The sequence below is a fragment of the Verticillium alfalfae genome, genomic scaffold (genome assembly GCF_000150825.1).
Source record: "Verticillium alfalfae VaMs.102 supercont1.7 genomic scaffold, whole genome shotgun sequence".
NCBI classification, from domain to species: domain Eukaryota; kingdom Fungi; phylum Ascomycota; class Sordariomycetes; order Glomerellales; family Plectosphaerellaceae; genus Verticillium; species Verticillium alfalfae.
In genome coordinates, this window is record NW_003315032.1 from 692,446 (window position 1) to 706,094 (window position 13,649).

A 13,649-nucleotide genomic window follows, 5' to 3' on the forward strand; every position below is an offset into this window, starting at 1 on the left:
TAGGGATGAGAATTCCGGTGGTAGACGGCGAGGGGTGAGATGGCCCAGCCGAAAAGGCTTCCGAATTTTGTTGACCCGGGGGATTTAGGTAATGGCTTGTTGATTTCGGGCAGTCTGCTCGAGTCGATGGCAGTTGTTGGTGGCGTGGATATGTGACTATTTCTTTCGACCTTGTCCAGGTTGAGGTGTGGTGGTGTTGGTTTTGGTGCGATGATGGACATGGTACGATTATCATTAGAGTAAAGACTGTATGCCGACTCTGACTCGCTGTCTGTGGTGTCCGCCTTGGTCGCGTTTGGTAGCAAAGGTGCGTCGAACGAGTGTGGGTTTTGCGTGACGTTGTTGGTCAGTCTGGCATGTTGCGGCAGGTCGTCTGAAGTTCTCGTTTGAGGGGAAGCCAGGTTGTTGCTGGGAGTGTTTCGCGTCAAAGGGTGTGGCCCGTCGTCGTCCTCTTCAGCACGGTCGGTGTTTGTTGGTGTCCTATTGGAAGAAACAAGTTAGAATTTGTTTGCCAATAGCAACTGGCCCGTGGTCGGACCAATACCAGGCGCACGGCGGAAGACCTACGGCGGCTTCTCGTGCGGTAGAGTAGTGGGCACGGTCGGGAAGGAGTCGAGGATGATAGGAGCTAGCGAATGTTCCAAGGCTGCGGCCGGGTACTCGTAGAGCGTGGGGCTGTCGACAGAGTAGGCTCTCGAGAATCGCGTCTCGGGCTTGGGCAGGTGAATGCTGAGGGTGGCAGCGCCTTCGGAGAAGCGGGTGGCTAGGGGCGAGGCGGTCGAGGAAAGCGGTTTCCTCTTGATGATGTTGATCTTGGGTGTGCCTACGACAGGCGTCGTGTGGGAGCGGGCGTGACCGGGTGAGGGCTGGCGGGAGCTGGCGGCAGAGGGCGGCGCCGTGATGGGCGAGTGCGCAATGTAAGAGGCGTGGGCGTGGGAGGTATGCTTGCCTCGCTGCTGGACGTCTGTGTGGTTGTGGTGGTAGTGGTAGTGGTAGTGCTGCTGCTGGTGCTGGTGGTGGACGGGTACTGGTAGCGGGTGACGGCCGCGCGGGACCAGGGGATCGGGATGGGGTGAAGGTGAAGCGTGTTGTGTCTCAGGAGCATCTGTGTATCCTCCTAGCAGATCCAAAGTGTCGACAGTGTCGCTCTCACTTTCGCTGTCGTGGAAATCGCGAGGGAGAACAAGTCTCGTTGGTTCAAGGTCCATGTCGGGCATGATAGTCAGGGGCGTCTGGGAGCGAGATGATGTTCGACCTGGCACTCTGGCTCTGGCTCTACCTTTGGCTGGCCCTAGGGTCGGGCTTGGGCTTATCTCACGCGGAGGAGGAAGCGAGGAGGTCAGCTGTCCATCGACGAGCGAAAGAGGGAAAGAAGTCCTTCGATGTCGGTGAGTCGGGGCCATTGGGGGCAGGCGTGGTGGACACCTCTGGGCGCGGCAGCAGGGGCGCAGGGTGGGATTGCGAGGATTGCGAACTGCGAATGGACAGAAAAGGCCATATCCCGTCGACCCGCTTCCCCTTGAGGCCAGCGGCCCCAGCCAGTGGACGGCGCGCATGGTCCCCAGCTTACCCCTTCGACGACTGGCAAAGGCCATGGCGGCCTGTTGGTGGCCAATGGTAGGCGCATAGAGCGGCATGTAAGACATGGTACCTTGCGTTAGCGGGGGGGCCTGCCGTCTCTGCTCGTGGCAGGGGTTCGTGCCTTGTTGAGGCAGTGATCCTGGTTGCTCCCAGTCAGTGCTCATGCTCAGGGCTCACGCTCACAGGTGGCTGCCCCCCCCCGCCCCCCTAAGGCCCCCCCTCAAGATGCTCTGCCCTTCCAGTGCTTCTGAGAGGCTGAAGGGGCGGGGAAGCGGCGTTGGCGGCGGCCCTGTCGACCATTTTGGGTCTGCTGTAAATTTCCGTCGTGGCTGGGCCAGATCGTGAATGGGCGCAATGCAAACAACCCCAACTCGTCGTCTGTCCCATGCCCCTTTGTCGTGCGTGTTGCATGGTCGCTTGGCGATGCACAATCAAGCACATCGAGCACGTTTAGCTGGCTGGTTGGCGCCGCCACGGGCGCTGGCGCCGGCGCTTCAACTCAAAGCCCCAGGTACCCACGAAGAAGAGGGGGGTGGGAGGGTGAGCCTTTGAATCTGATACACGTCAAAGCCGGACGAACACCTGTCATGAGCACCCCTTTGACCCTGACATCGTTTCGTTTCACAACGGCAACCAGTCTTGTCGAGGTATCAGTTGTGAAAGGTTTGTTTTTCTCCTTCCTCCCGTTCTCTTCCTCTCTCTTCGGACGAAACACCCATGTCCTCGGCAGGCCAACCTAGCTCACAGTGGTGGCTAGACCGGAACGAAGCGTCACTGCGCCTGCTCTTGGTGAACGGGTCTGGTGGATGGATCTGGCCCGATGAACGCGAGAGAGCGCGTCAAGGGTATGCAGTACATGTACATGGTACGTTCGAGCCGTCAGGAGGTCGGGGACCCTTTCGATGGTGGCAGGGCTCTTTATGGGTCGGCAACGAAGCAGGCCGCCCGCCCCTTTTGACAATGCAATGCTCGCATAGGAATCCCCACAGCCTGCCACTTGCGGCTCTGGTTCCTTGGTCAGGACGGCGATGGCGACTGGGGTGGTCAACGGTCTTGTCGGGAGCATTGTCGGAACTCGGGTCCCCGAAATGTCGTCGTCGTCAGCTCCAAGCAACGGCGGTGTCCATGAAGAACCCGATGGCCAGGGCAGCAGAAGCAGCACTGTCCGTGTAGGTCAGTAGACTAAGAGAAAGGCTACCACGCGACACACGCTGCAGCCTGCCCGTCGGCATGTGTCCCCAACCTGCATTTCTTCAGCAACTGTTGAAGGTATGTGAAATGTTCTGGCGCTTCCTAGTTCGGCACGGCGCTCACGTTCGCTTTGCTTTCTGTGCTGTGGAGGGTTGGAAGCGTCGAGCAGAAAGGGGCAAGACGTGGACCTTGCCCACTTAGGACAAGTGCACCTAGCAAAGTTGGGATCTGGCAAGGCAAGGATCCCGTGCTAGTGGCTTAGAAGACGCCAGTCTCGGTCTGGTTTGATTGGCACAAATCACACCAGTGACCCATGTGGGTCCATCAGGTTGGTCAGCGCCCCTGAACGTACTGATTTGTCGGCAGCCCAGGCCCCAAGTGTCTTACCAAGGCAGGCACCAGGTACCCTCCACTGATTAGGTACCGTACCTAATTAACTTGGTGTTCTGGCCATCCCTCTGATCCAAACCCACACACAGATCATCCATCCTTGTTGCCTGGTGCACGAACGCGTGGGTAAGTGAGAGCAGAGAAGGCATCGAAGCGCCGTCTTTGATTTTATCTCCTCCATGTCATGGCATCTTCCACGCAACGGGCAGGCTTGGTTCCGTCACGGTCGAGACGCTGTCACCGCCACGCGCGCCGACACTCTCCCACCCGTCCAGTCAACTGGCGTCGACAGCGCTACGCCATTCCACCTTCTCATCTCCTGCCACTTGAACTATCGATCTCTAATCAGATGATGATCGACGCAACGGGACGGGAGACAATGGACCCCTTTTGTTTCCCCCTTACTTGCGATCAGCGACATGACGTGCCTCCCATAGTGCCCTGTCTGCCTATCTGGGGAATCTGGCCATATCTGGACAGCATGTGGACCAATACCTCATTACACGCTGCTACGAGACGCGACAAGCGGCCCTCCCTGTCTGCGTTGCCATCGAGACAATGGACAATGTCTCCTCTGTCGGGACATTGTCTTGCCCGGCAGCTCACAGCTCGGACATGGACCAGCACTCCCGACTACCGGTCGCCGCTGATTCTGTTACTTTTGGACGTTGCTCCGGGGATCTCGGTGCCCTGCCCTGATCATCGTGTCTCTATATCGAGATTTGTGGGACGGAACTCCGATTCTCGCCTCCTGGACAATGGTCCGCGTGAATATCATGCACGTTGATGCGAACACAGCCAAGACGGTAGTCGGCGGTTCTGCATCGTCATTGCCACTGTCACCGCCTTTGCATCAACCCTAGATACGAATCTAGGGGCAATGCGCTAACGGGGATTGGCAGGAGAAAATGGACGCTGCGGATGAAGCGAGTGGAATTGGCCAGCATGCCCTCGCTCTCGCTTCCCAGAAGTCGCTCCGTCACATCTCGCACCCACAGTGTCCAGCGGGACGGGGAAACCTTAGCCGCGCCGCCTGGCGGGTGCCTGGCCAGCCCGCCATAGCGTATGGATTAATTGGTAGGCTCCAGAGACTCCTACATGAATACGCAGCGCCGGCCAGCGTTATCAGATCCGACGACCTACCCCGGCAGCAGAACCCACGGGACGCCCATGGTCCATTGCGGGGGCCCCTGCCGTCCCGATAATGTCAGTCCGACCGACGTACCTTGAGTCAGAGAAGGCCATCCGGTCCGGGTCAAGTCCTGCCGACTGGTGTTTCCGGTGGGCTCCGAAACTGCTGCCTTGAGGTATCGCCTGAGCAGTCGACAGATGGCCAACGTCTTGGCCGCGTCTGCGGGTCATCGTCGGCGGGTTGAGCTGGCTAGCGCGTGAAAGTCGCGTATCGAAAATCAATTGGTTTTCATGTGCACACGAATGACGAGGGCTGGACGGACTGCTACCAAGAATAGATACGGGTCGAAGTGGACGCATGTCAAGTTGCATTGTGCAGAGCAAAGCCCCATGTCTGCTATCGTGGGTAGCTTCAACAACGTCACTGCAAATGATTCATTAGCCAGGTCAACAAACGCCGATGGGCCACAATAAGCGACCAGCACTGCAGGGGTGGTTTGTCGGGCCCAACCGCTTACTCGGGCCGGCGATGAGACAAGCTTCGGATTGAGTTTGGGTCGTAGGGCTGGAAGGGAGTAACGCTGGCTGCTGCCTCGACATGATATTGTCACGACGACGAAGCTTCGCGACGAGACGAGCATGACCCATGGCTTCATTCCGATTGAAGGAAGCGACCCAACATGGCAACAACTTGAGAGAAAACCACCAGCAGTGGCAAGCTCGAATCACTGTGGACCATGTTGTCACGCTTCTGTAAGGCTGGGTGGGCGCTGAGAAATTCGCTTATCACAAGGCTTTGGCGTGCTTGGTCAAGATTATGGCATTGGTGAATCGGTCAAGGGCCCCATTAGAAGGGGGCGTCGAGACGGGCTGCTACGAGGCCGCCACGACGTTCAACGTTAGCTCGTATGCGGAGTGCCCGCAGCTTGACACATCACACTACTGCTGCGAAGACCAGAGAGAAATTACCGTGTTTGGTTGACAGTGTCAACTCGGCGGAAACACTGAGCTCTTCTTCGGCGCTTTGCACTGCAAAACAACGGCACCTATGGATGAGCCATGCCGCAAACATGCTGCTGCTGCCCTGGCTGGCTATGCCCTCAGCCCGGTCCAGCCCGCGCGCCCTCGTACTCCCACTTTTGGTTCTAGTTCTCAAATTCCAAATATCAAAGGCCAAGGCCCCATATTCCGGGGCCGTTGCAAATCGATGGCTCAGGCTGACAGACGCTTGGGTGGCCATGGAACTGGTCCAAGCCAACTTTGCCGCACCTCTGCCATCATCATCATCAGTCATCCCGTGGACACCACGAGTTTCCTCCGGCTACTAACTGACGGTCAAATACCTGGTCAGAAGCCGCTTGTCATCGTATCCGCAGCTTGGTTGTGCTATGAGTAGTCGCCTCGCTTTCCTCCGAAAGTCTAGTCACGTCTTTGGTTATTGGTTGACATCCCGATCTATCTCCTTCCCTAGCGCACGAAACCCAGAGCCGGAAAATTGACTTATAAGGAGGTACTGGAAACCACCTTGCACACGCATCTTAGCTAACACGACTTGGTGTTACGGAGTGTGTGCCAAGATACCATAAACCCGCCTGACGTGACGACAAGAACAAATCGTTCTGTAGCCTCCGACCCAGAAGTCCGGTCAGTGTATGAAGATCAAAATTACGGAACGCAGAAAAGCTTGGGCATCAGTGTCTTGGCGGAGTTCCGCTGTTGCAAAGCTTAGCATCAGCGAACCGTTCACAGCTTGCACTGCTACCTCTACACCCAACGCCAACGCCATAACACTTCGACTGATACGACGGACGCCCAGCGTATTCTTGGCCACAAGACCTATCTCTGAAGTCGATCGAATTCTCCGTCCTGGGGCCGGACTCGGAACTTTTTCTCCAGTCAGCAATAGACGCACGACTACGTCCGGGCTGCTATCATCCGCATCAAGAACCTCGTTATTGTTCCAGAAGAGACGCCTACAGTTAGGGGATTCGACAGCATGTCTGCCCAGTCAACATCATCCTCAACCGTCCCGCCACCGACATCAACCCGCCGCCGAGCGTGCGCAGCATGTCAGCAGGCAAAACGTCGCTGCGACCAACGACTACCTCGTTGTGGCAGGTGTGTGCTCAAAGCGCTTGACGACTGCCACTACCCCTCACTCGAAGCGACTGTGGCAGCAGCCAACTTCAATCTCTTTGCCGACATGCTCAACAGCGCAGCCACACCTCCAGTTTCGAATGAGCAGCCCATCCCAAACACCCTTTCTTCTGCGACTTCCACTCTAGAGTCAGATAGTCATTGGCCGCCGCTGTTCTACAGCCCGTCCTCCAGCCCACCCAATGGCGCAGTCAACAGAGATGCTGTCCTTTACTGCACGGAGCAGTTCCGCAGTTATCCTAAGAGATGGGTCAAGCAAAATGGCTTTGCACCCTTCGTCCACCCCTCTCTCTATCTCCCCTCTTCAACTGGTTGCCCAGAGAGCATATTACCTCTGACTCTTCAAGATGCATTCTGTGCTTGCGCAGCGTATGCTGCCAAAAATGATGAAAACAGTGATCTGATACTCAGCATTGTCGAATCCAAAGCCACAGCCCTTCTTTATGCTGACCAGACCGCCTGGAGTCTTCCGGAGCAACTTGGGGCATTGCAAGCTCTGATCATGTACCAACTGATACGATGGTTCGACGGCGATATTCGACAGCGTGTCCTCGCTGATGCCGTCGAACCAGTCGTGGCCGCCTGGACGTCAGCCTTGCAGGCTCGTGTCGGCGGCGCTGTATTCCACACCAGTCAAGACGAGTCGGGCGGGAGTTTACCGCCAAGTCCGCCGTCCTTTGCGCAGCAGCAGCAGCAGCAGCAGCAGTCATATCAGACTCGACATCAACAACAGCATTCGCCGCCGCCTCCGCTCATCTTTCCCTGTTCCACCCCTTACTACGCTCCCTTCAGCATGCCGTCCGGGCCTACCGAGACAACACCGGTCCGCAACCCTCCCGGGAGCACAGCGTCTGCAACCTCTCGTAGCCTCAGCAAAGAAGAGCTTCGCCTGGCTTGGCGCCGCTGGCTTCTCGCCGAGTCGATTCGGCGGACCGTTATTACGTCGCACATTGTCCGTGAGGTCTACGCAAATGCCCGCCCTGGTGACATAATCTCTTGGACTGGCGGCGGCAGCGACAGCCAGAGCGGACTCGACAGTCCCGGTTCAGGCTCTGCCGTGCTCTCGGACATGTCGTTCACTGCCTCGGCCCGGTTGTGGGGTGCTTCGACGCCGGAACAGTGGCGTCGGGCCGTGGTGGAGGCATCGGGCCAGGGGCAGGGCGCCTCGACTTTCGGCAATGCGCCGCAAAATTGGTGGTGGGTGGAGCGGATGGACTTTTCGGGCGTCTTCGGCGTTGTGGGGTTGTCTAGCGTCGATGAGTTCGCTGTGCTAGTAGCTGTGGTCGTGAGAGGCCGCGAGGCGGTCGAGGATTGGATCACGCAGGGGGGAGGGGGAACCTAAGCCCTACCTGCCTGCCGGCCAGTCTGGACCGGCTGAAGAGGAGACGAAGCAAGCGACATCGTCCGAGGACACGCACAAGATGGGCCGTGATGGAAACGAATTCATTGCTCACACCAATGACACGGGGACGCACGTTCAGCAACAAAAGCCAGATTCAAACGGTGCAAATACGGACGCGGAAAAGCATACGAGTAATGAAATAACGGCCGTTCGCGTCACGTTTACTAGCCTGGTGTTCTTCGATAGCTGAAGGATCGTAGGAATGGCAAGAAAGGATAAGGAGGGGGCGGGGGCGGCAGAGCAACGGCGTGGCTCGGCATCCGAATCAGGCTATAGGTATTAGTTCGGAATGCCGAGATCTGGCCATGATCGTGACTACCGACAGGGGCGCGCTGCGATCGCGCACGCGCGCGGGGTAGACGGCGAGGAGGTTGAGGCGCTCGCAAGCTGGGGGAGCACAAGGAAAACAACCACCGTAGGCGAGGAGGGGGCACCGGTCAAGAAGTGAAGGTTTGGCTTGTCAGTCAGCCCAACAGAACGGTACCGAGACGAGTATGGCCTCCAACGACTGTCACCCGCAGATGCAGGGAATACACCCTTGTACCCCAGGAACCGGGGTTGCTTAGCACATGGCTGCATGCAAAGGAAATACAACATGACAAGTTCGCCCACTGCGCTGAAATTGCCCAGTCGTTTGCGTCCGTCGTCAGCTTAAGCGGGCCGGCCACGAGCACAGGGAACCTGCGTGGAGAAGCCGGAGATGTAGATGTAGTTGAAAGAAGCGTCCTGGGGGTCCTCGGAGCCGGCTAAACGGCTACGCGGCGCAGACCTCGTCGTCCATGGGTATAACGGGAACTCCATCCACCCACAATGGCGTAAGTTGCCGTCGCGCCTTGCCGATCTGGCGTGCTCGATCTCCGTCCGGGGCCAGGGATTGAACGGCCGGGAGGTTCCGAACTCGACGAGATCCGGGGAGCCGGTTTGCGCGACTCAGGTTGGCTTGGCTTGGCTTACTTGCCGACAGGAGGCCTGTACGCCGATGAGTCCCAAAAAATCCAGGGGAGGACAGAAAAAAGGGAGGGGTGGGAGGCTTCCCCCCCTCTTTTTGCGTGTCGAAGCAAGTCGATCGAGTAGAAATTCTCCCGACTCAAATGCAAGTCCACACCTTAAACCAAACGGTCATACCGAGCAGGACGGACAATGGAGGGAAAAACAAACGGCCTCCCTTATAGGATGTATTCATTGTGGCTTGACGTCGCTGATAAGACGTTACAAGACATGGATATCGGAAGAACCACCACCAGCAACAACATTTTACCATGCTGTCCCCTGCCGCGGTCTTCAGCTCCTGGTCCTCCCCTATCCTACCCTATCTCCGCCCCCCGTCTAGTGATTTGGTGCTGCGCTCACACCTTGTCCCTAACGCGCAAACAGGGAATGGAAAAGAATTTGCCTATCCTGCTATATATGCGAGACCACGCCTACCAGGACCAAACGCCACCGCGGAAACAACCAGCCGATCTAGCGTGACTCCTTACCCCCCCTCGTCCCTTGTTATCCGTAATTCTTTCTTACCGCACATGTCGAGACACTCGGAGTGTTGCTTTCAAAGAGGCTCGGCTCGTCTTTGAGGTTGTTCCTGTTGGAGAGCCCCTACCCTGGGTATGATGTCAGACGGGCACCATCAATTACGACAAAAGCCGGCAGTGAATCGAGGTCAGTGGACCGATACAAGACCAAACGTGTCTTTGCGTTTGCCGAGACTAATCGTCCAGGCGGTACATCCCTCGAAGCACGTTCCAGCACCATTCAGCTGTGGCGTCAACGTCTTTGAGGTCACGAATCCAGGCAATCGACAAGTTGACTGTATCGGTGGCATCCATGTCGAAGGTGTTGTCGCAAAAGCGAGCCCGAATGTTGGATAGGACTGGCACTTGCTGTGAAAGGTGCAAGAGAATGAGGACACCAAGCAGGTTTTGCGTCCAAAAAAACAGGCAAGGCACAAGTCGCTTCCGGTGACAGGTGGGGGCCATGATGATGGGCCACTTGAGCGAGGCCTTCAAGCACTCAGCAACGGCCTTGGCGTCATCGGTACTGAGCATATTGGTATGGTGGAGGGCCTTGTAAATGGCTGGTCGGTAGAGCAGGTACTTTGTGTAGTAATACCGGGTACGGAGCATGGCGACTTGCACATCCGTGGCGTAAGGGTACGGTGCCGACGGCGACGAGATGTCGGCAGTGAACATGGCCTGCATCTGTTGGGGTGGGTACATGCCGCCTTGAGTGAAGAGGTCAGGTATGGGTGTTGAGAAAGCGGAGGCCTGGCCGTCACTCCACCGCAGGTGCACGGGCAGCAAGGCACGCCACTGATCCAACTGGTATGCTAGGTGGTTGATGGTCGTAATCACCGGGTTTGAGCCTTCGGACGGCTGAGTCTGGCGGTCGGGAGGTGGGAACGGCATGGGCGGCGCTGTGGGGCCGGTGGCTGTAGACGAGGGACCCTGGTTAGCAAGCTGTCATTGGTGATGGAGCGGGCCGTAAACGCTGTAAACGGCACATGAACGACACGTGGATGGGGCCAGAGGTGTCTTGACGCTAAGACCGATTCGCACACGTCTAACGCCCGTCTCCGTGACGGAAAAGCCCAGACTCGACATCCCCGTAACGCACCACGGCTTCCTGACCGGAACTACGTCATTGGCAGCCCCCCTGTCCTTTTCCCCTTCGGGGTCCAGGGTAAGCCAGATCGGGATTGGATCCGTGTCGCCCTGACAGGCTTGTTCGTGCGAGCGCGAGGAATTCAGAAACTTACCATCTCTCATGGTGTCGTGGAAGCCCACGGACAGTTGTCGGAGGACAATTTGCGATGCAAAGTGCTCTTGGAACCGCGACTCTTGGTTGCCCAGGTAGTCTGCTTCACAAAAAGGACCGCTAAAGTCTGGAAGCCCAACCTTGCCTTCCAGCTTGTCGAGCCCTGTCAGAGGGATTTCCAATTCCAGGTTGAGGTATCTGGTGCACAATTAGCACACGCCCAGCGCGACTTTTCGTTGACGGGCTGCTCTCACGTCTCCATGATCGAGCAGTGCCAAAATACTCTGCGGATAAGGTCAAGGCGAGGTGATTCCAGTTCCCCTGGGTTCCTGCAATCAATACATTAGTCAAGCTTCCCAGGCAAACACTCCTTCTTGATAACCAGGCCTGCCGCTGATCAGACTCACGCAGATATCAAGGCATGGCATGCCATGGAAGCCGAAATGGTCATCCGCCAAAACTCCTATTCCCACGTCAGTGCTGTCGCAGGGCTGATCTGGTGGATGGGGCCTCGTACCAGATGTCGCGAGCAGCTTTCGTAGTACAGTCCGGCCAGAGCGTGTATCTGCACGCTCTCCAAGCTGCACTCTGCCATGGAGAAGCCCAGTCTTTTCCTCGCTTCGTTGAAAAAAGCCAGCCCCGGCGGTCGATCGGCTGCCCGATCTGGCGGTCTCCCCATCTGTCCCTTGTACCGCATGAATGGCATGTTTTGCGAGTCTGCGAGGGCAACCGCGCCAAGGGCAAAGACCAGGCACACCAAGGTCGACGCCACACCTTCGTTGAACCCATTTTCGACAACAGAGGTGAGAATGGTCGTATTGAAAGCCTGTCGGTCCATGATCGGGTATATGAAGTTGAATGTGTCGAAATAGGCTTTGGAAAGACTCTCCACCGTGGGCCAGTCTAGGTCTGATAGTCGGACAACCGTTGGGTTTCTATGCGCATCAACTCGAAGGCCCAGCAAGGCTCTATCATCCATCGTGAGACCCTCCATCCCATCAGTGGCCAGCTTTCGCCGGCTTCTTTGCTGTTCGAGGAGTTCAAGGGGGGGATCACGATCCTGGATCACGGCGTGGAGATTGGGAATCTCAGTCTGTCCCGAATCAAGAACCTGGCGCACTACGGGCCACGCCATAAGCTTATGCACGGCCGAAACATACTTGTAAGGCTGAGGCTTTTGCGGCGTGGGACTTGTTTGGCCTGAGGGCCGAATGGAGGCTGTAGTTGGTACAGAGTCCCCGCTGCCTCCGCCTGCCTGCGCAGGTGCAGGGCGGGTTTGGCTGCGCTGCGAGGGTTCATATGGTGAAGGATGCACTTGCTGAAACCCCAGTTGGTCAACCTTTCCTTCGATGAGCTTCAGACGGTCTAGAATCTCAGATAACGTTTTGTCTTTTCTAGACGGAGATCAGCGTCAGTACCCGTGGCCGAAAGGCGATCAAGGTAGACGGCGCCTCGACTGAGAGAAAAACCACAGCGACTTTGGCCTTCTACCGGAGGTGTGCGCCTATGGGTTGCAGGTCCTGCAGGGAGGCAGACTTACTTTGTGGGCTGCGGTTCCCTATACCGACAGTCGAGTTTGAACTTTTGGCACGTCCCACACTTCGGTCGGGCTTCGTCACATTTCTGTTTTCTACTGCGACACGTTTCGCAGGCCTATCCGGTTACCGTTAGCAAACCTCAGGAATTATGCACCAACTCGATAGTCGACACGACACTGCATGCCATCTACAGCCGAGGGCGAGCAGCCTGCTCCCGTGAGATTGGCTTGTCGTCGGCGCGCAACTGCATAGGACAACAAACAACAGGATTTCCGGGTGGGCCTACCTGTGCTGCGATGGCACCTCTTTCCTTGCGTTGGCTGGGTGGTGCGCCCGACCCGGCAGAACTCGAGGTGGCCGAGGGAGGTTCGACATTCATCTTTCACCTGATAGTGACGGGAGAGACGAATCGGCTGCTCTGAATACTGGCCTTCCGGAGATTGCCTTATTCCACGCGTTGCGATTCTCCGTTAGTAGCGGGTTGAGCTGGGCGTGGTCAGGATACTAGACCAGGCGGTGGAGGGCTTAAGTCGGCCGCGATCAGATGGCTCATGTGCTCCATCGAAAGTCTGCCTCAAATCCTGGAATGCGGTCCAGGCTGCTCAGGCCTCAGCCAGGCGAAAAATAGATGCAGTCAGTACAGGTTGCTGCTGAAGTCGTCGTCGTCGTTGTCGTTGTCGTCGTTGCCCGAGAAAGGTGAGAAGTGGCTGATGTCGATAGGACAACGTGGCGGGCGCGCTTCTAATTTCCTCGCGTCGCCAGCTCGACTTCCCCTTTCTCCTCTCGTCCTCTCTCTCCAATGCAGTTTGGCGATGAATTCCTTTCGCCCTTCGGCTGCTGGGTCTGAGCGGTCCTCTCAAATCCAGAATGGGTTCATGTCACGGTGGCAGCGCGAGACCGGGTTGGGTTAGGTGGGCAGCCTTGCGAAATATCAGGTGAAACTCTGCGCAGAGTCTGATTCTGGTAATCCGGTAAGGGTCGTTGTGGAGGTGGCAGCGGCAGCAACGGCGGCGGCGGCTGCGGCAGGACTAAAGACGAGAGTTGGTGCGGGTGCGGGTGTGCGTATGTGTGCGTGTGAAGCCACCACGATTAATGGTACGTCGGGCCCTGGGCACGGGACACATCGGCGTAAACGGAGCGAGGTGTTTTTTTCCCAAGGTGGTGAGAAAAAAGGGCAAGAGGGTAACTGGTAAGAGGGGGAATGGGAAAAATTGACCCTCATCCGGGCATGGTCTGGGGGACAACAGTAGGTGAGGGAGGCCGGACGGCGCTGGTATGGGGCTGGGGATTGCGGAAGAGAGCCCGACTCCGATGGGGGTCCTGTACAATGCGCGACAGAGTCGGCGGCGGAGGCTGTAGGAGAATTGAGACTTGCGCCCGACAACAGGGCAGGCCCGAAGCATGTCTGCAGGTACCTGATCCGTCATGACAACCGAACCCCATTGCCTGAATGAACGAGACACATGCCCGAGCCATGGAGCGCCTGGAGCTGGAGCCCGCGCCTGAAT

At 57.3% G+C, this 13,649-nt stretch overlaps 4 protein-coding genes across 4 annotated transcripts in view; 2 read left to right on the forward strand and 2 right to left on the reverse strand.

Moving 5' to 3' along the window:
• VDBG_06035 (conserved hypothetical protein) overlaps positions 1 to 1,646 on the reverse strand; it is a gene marked incomplete at both ends in the record, with an annotated part of 3,839 nt that extends 2,193 nt beyond the window's left edge. The window contains 2 exons of the mRNA XM_003003547.1: positions 76 to 480; positions 568 to 1,646. Of these exons, the coding sequence (XP_003003593.1) occupies positions 76 to 480; positions 568 to 1,646 (1,484 nt within the window). The remainder of the gene's footprint in view (positions 1 to 75; positions 481 to 567) is intronic.
• A 755-nt stretch (positions 1,647 to 2,401) lies between these two features.
• VDBG_06036 (hypothetical protein) lies at positions 2,402 to 2,762 on the forward strand (the record flags this gene model as incomplete). Its single annotated transcript, XM_003003548.1, has 2 exons — positions 2,402 to 2,446; positions 2,559 to 2,762. The coding sequence occupies 2 exons, from the start codon at positions 2,402 to 2,404 to the stop codon at positions 2,760 to 2,762; spliced, it is 249 nt and encodes an 82-aa protein (XP_003003594.1).
• Positions 2,763 to 6,952: 4,190 nt separating this feature from the next.
• On the forward strand, positions 6,953 to 7,907 carry VDBG_06037 (predicted protein; the record flags this gene model as incomplete). The annotated part of the gene is made up of 1 exon (XM_003003549.1): positions 6,953 to 7,907. The coding sequence occupies one exon, from the start codon at positions 6,953 to 6,955 to the stop codon at positions 7,790 to 7,792; it is 840 nt and encodes a 279-aa protein (XP_003003595.1).
• Positions 7,908 to 9,555: 1,648 nt separating this feature from the next.
• On the reverse strand, positions 9,556 to 12,520 carry VDBG_06038 (conserved hypothetical protein; the record flags this gene model as incomplete). Its single annotated transcript, XM_003003550.1, has 7 exons — positions 9,556 to 10,277; positions 10,407 to 10,514; positions 10,605 to 10,801; positions 10,858 to 10,932; positions 11,011 to 11,066; positions 11,121 to 11,957; positions 12,428 to 12,520. The coding sequence occupies 7 exons, from the start codon at positions 12,518 to 12,520 to the stop codon at positions 9,556 to 9,558; spliced, it is 2,088 nt and encodes a 695-aa protein (XP_003003596.1).
• Positions 12,521 to 13,649: the final 1,129 nt, after the last annotated feature.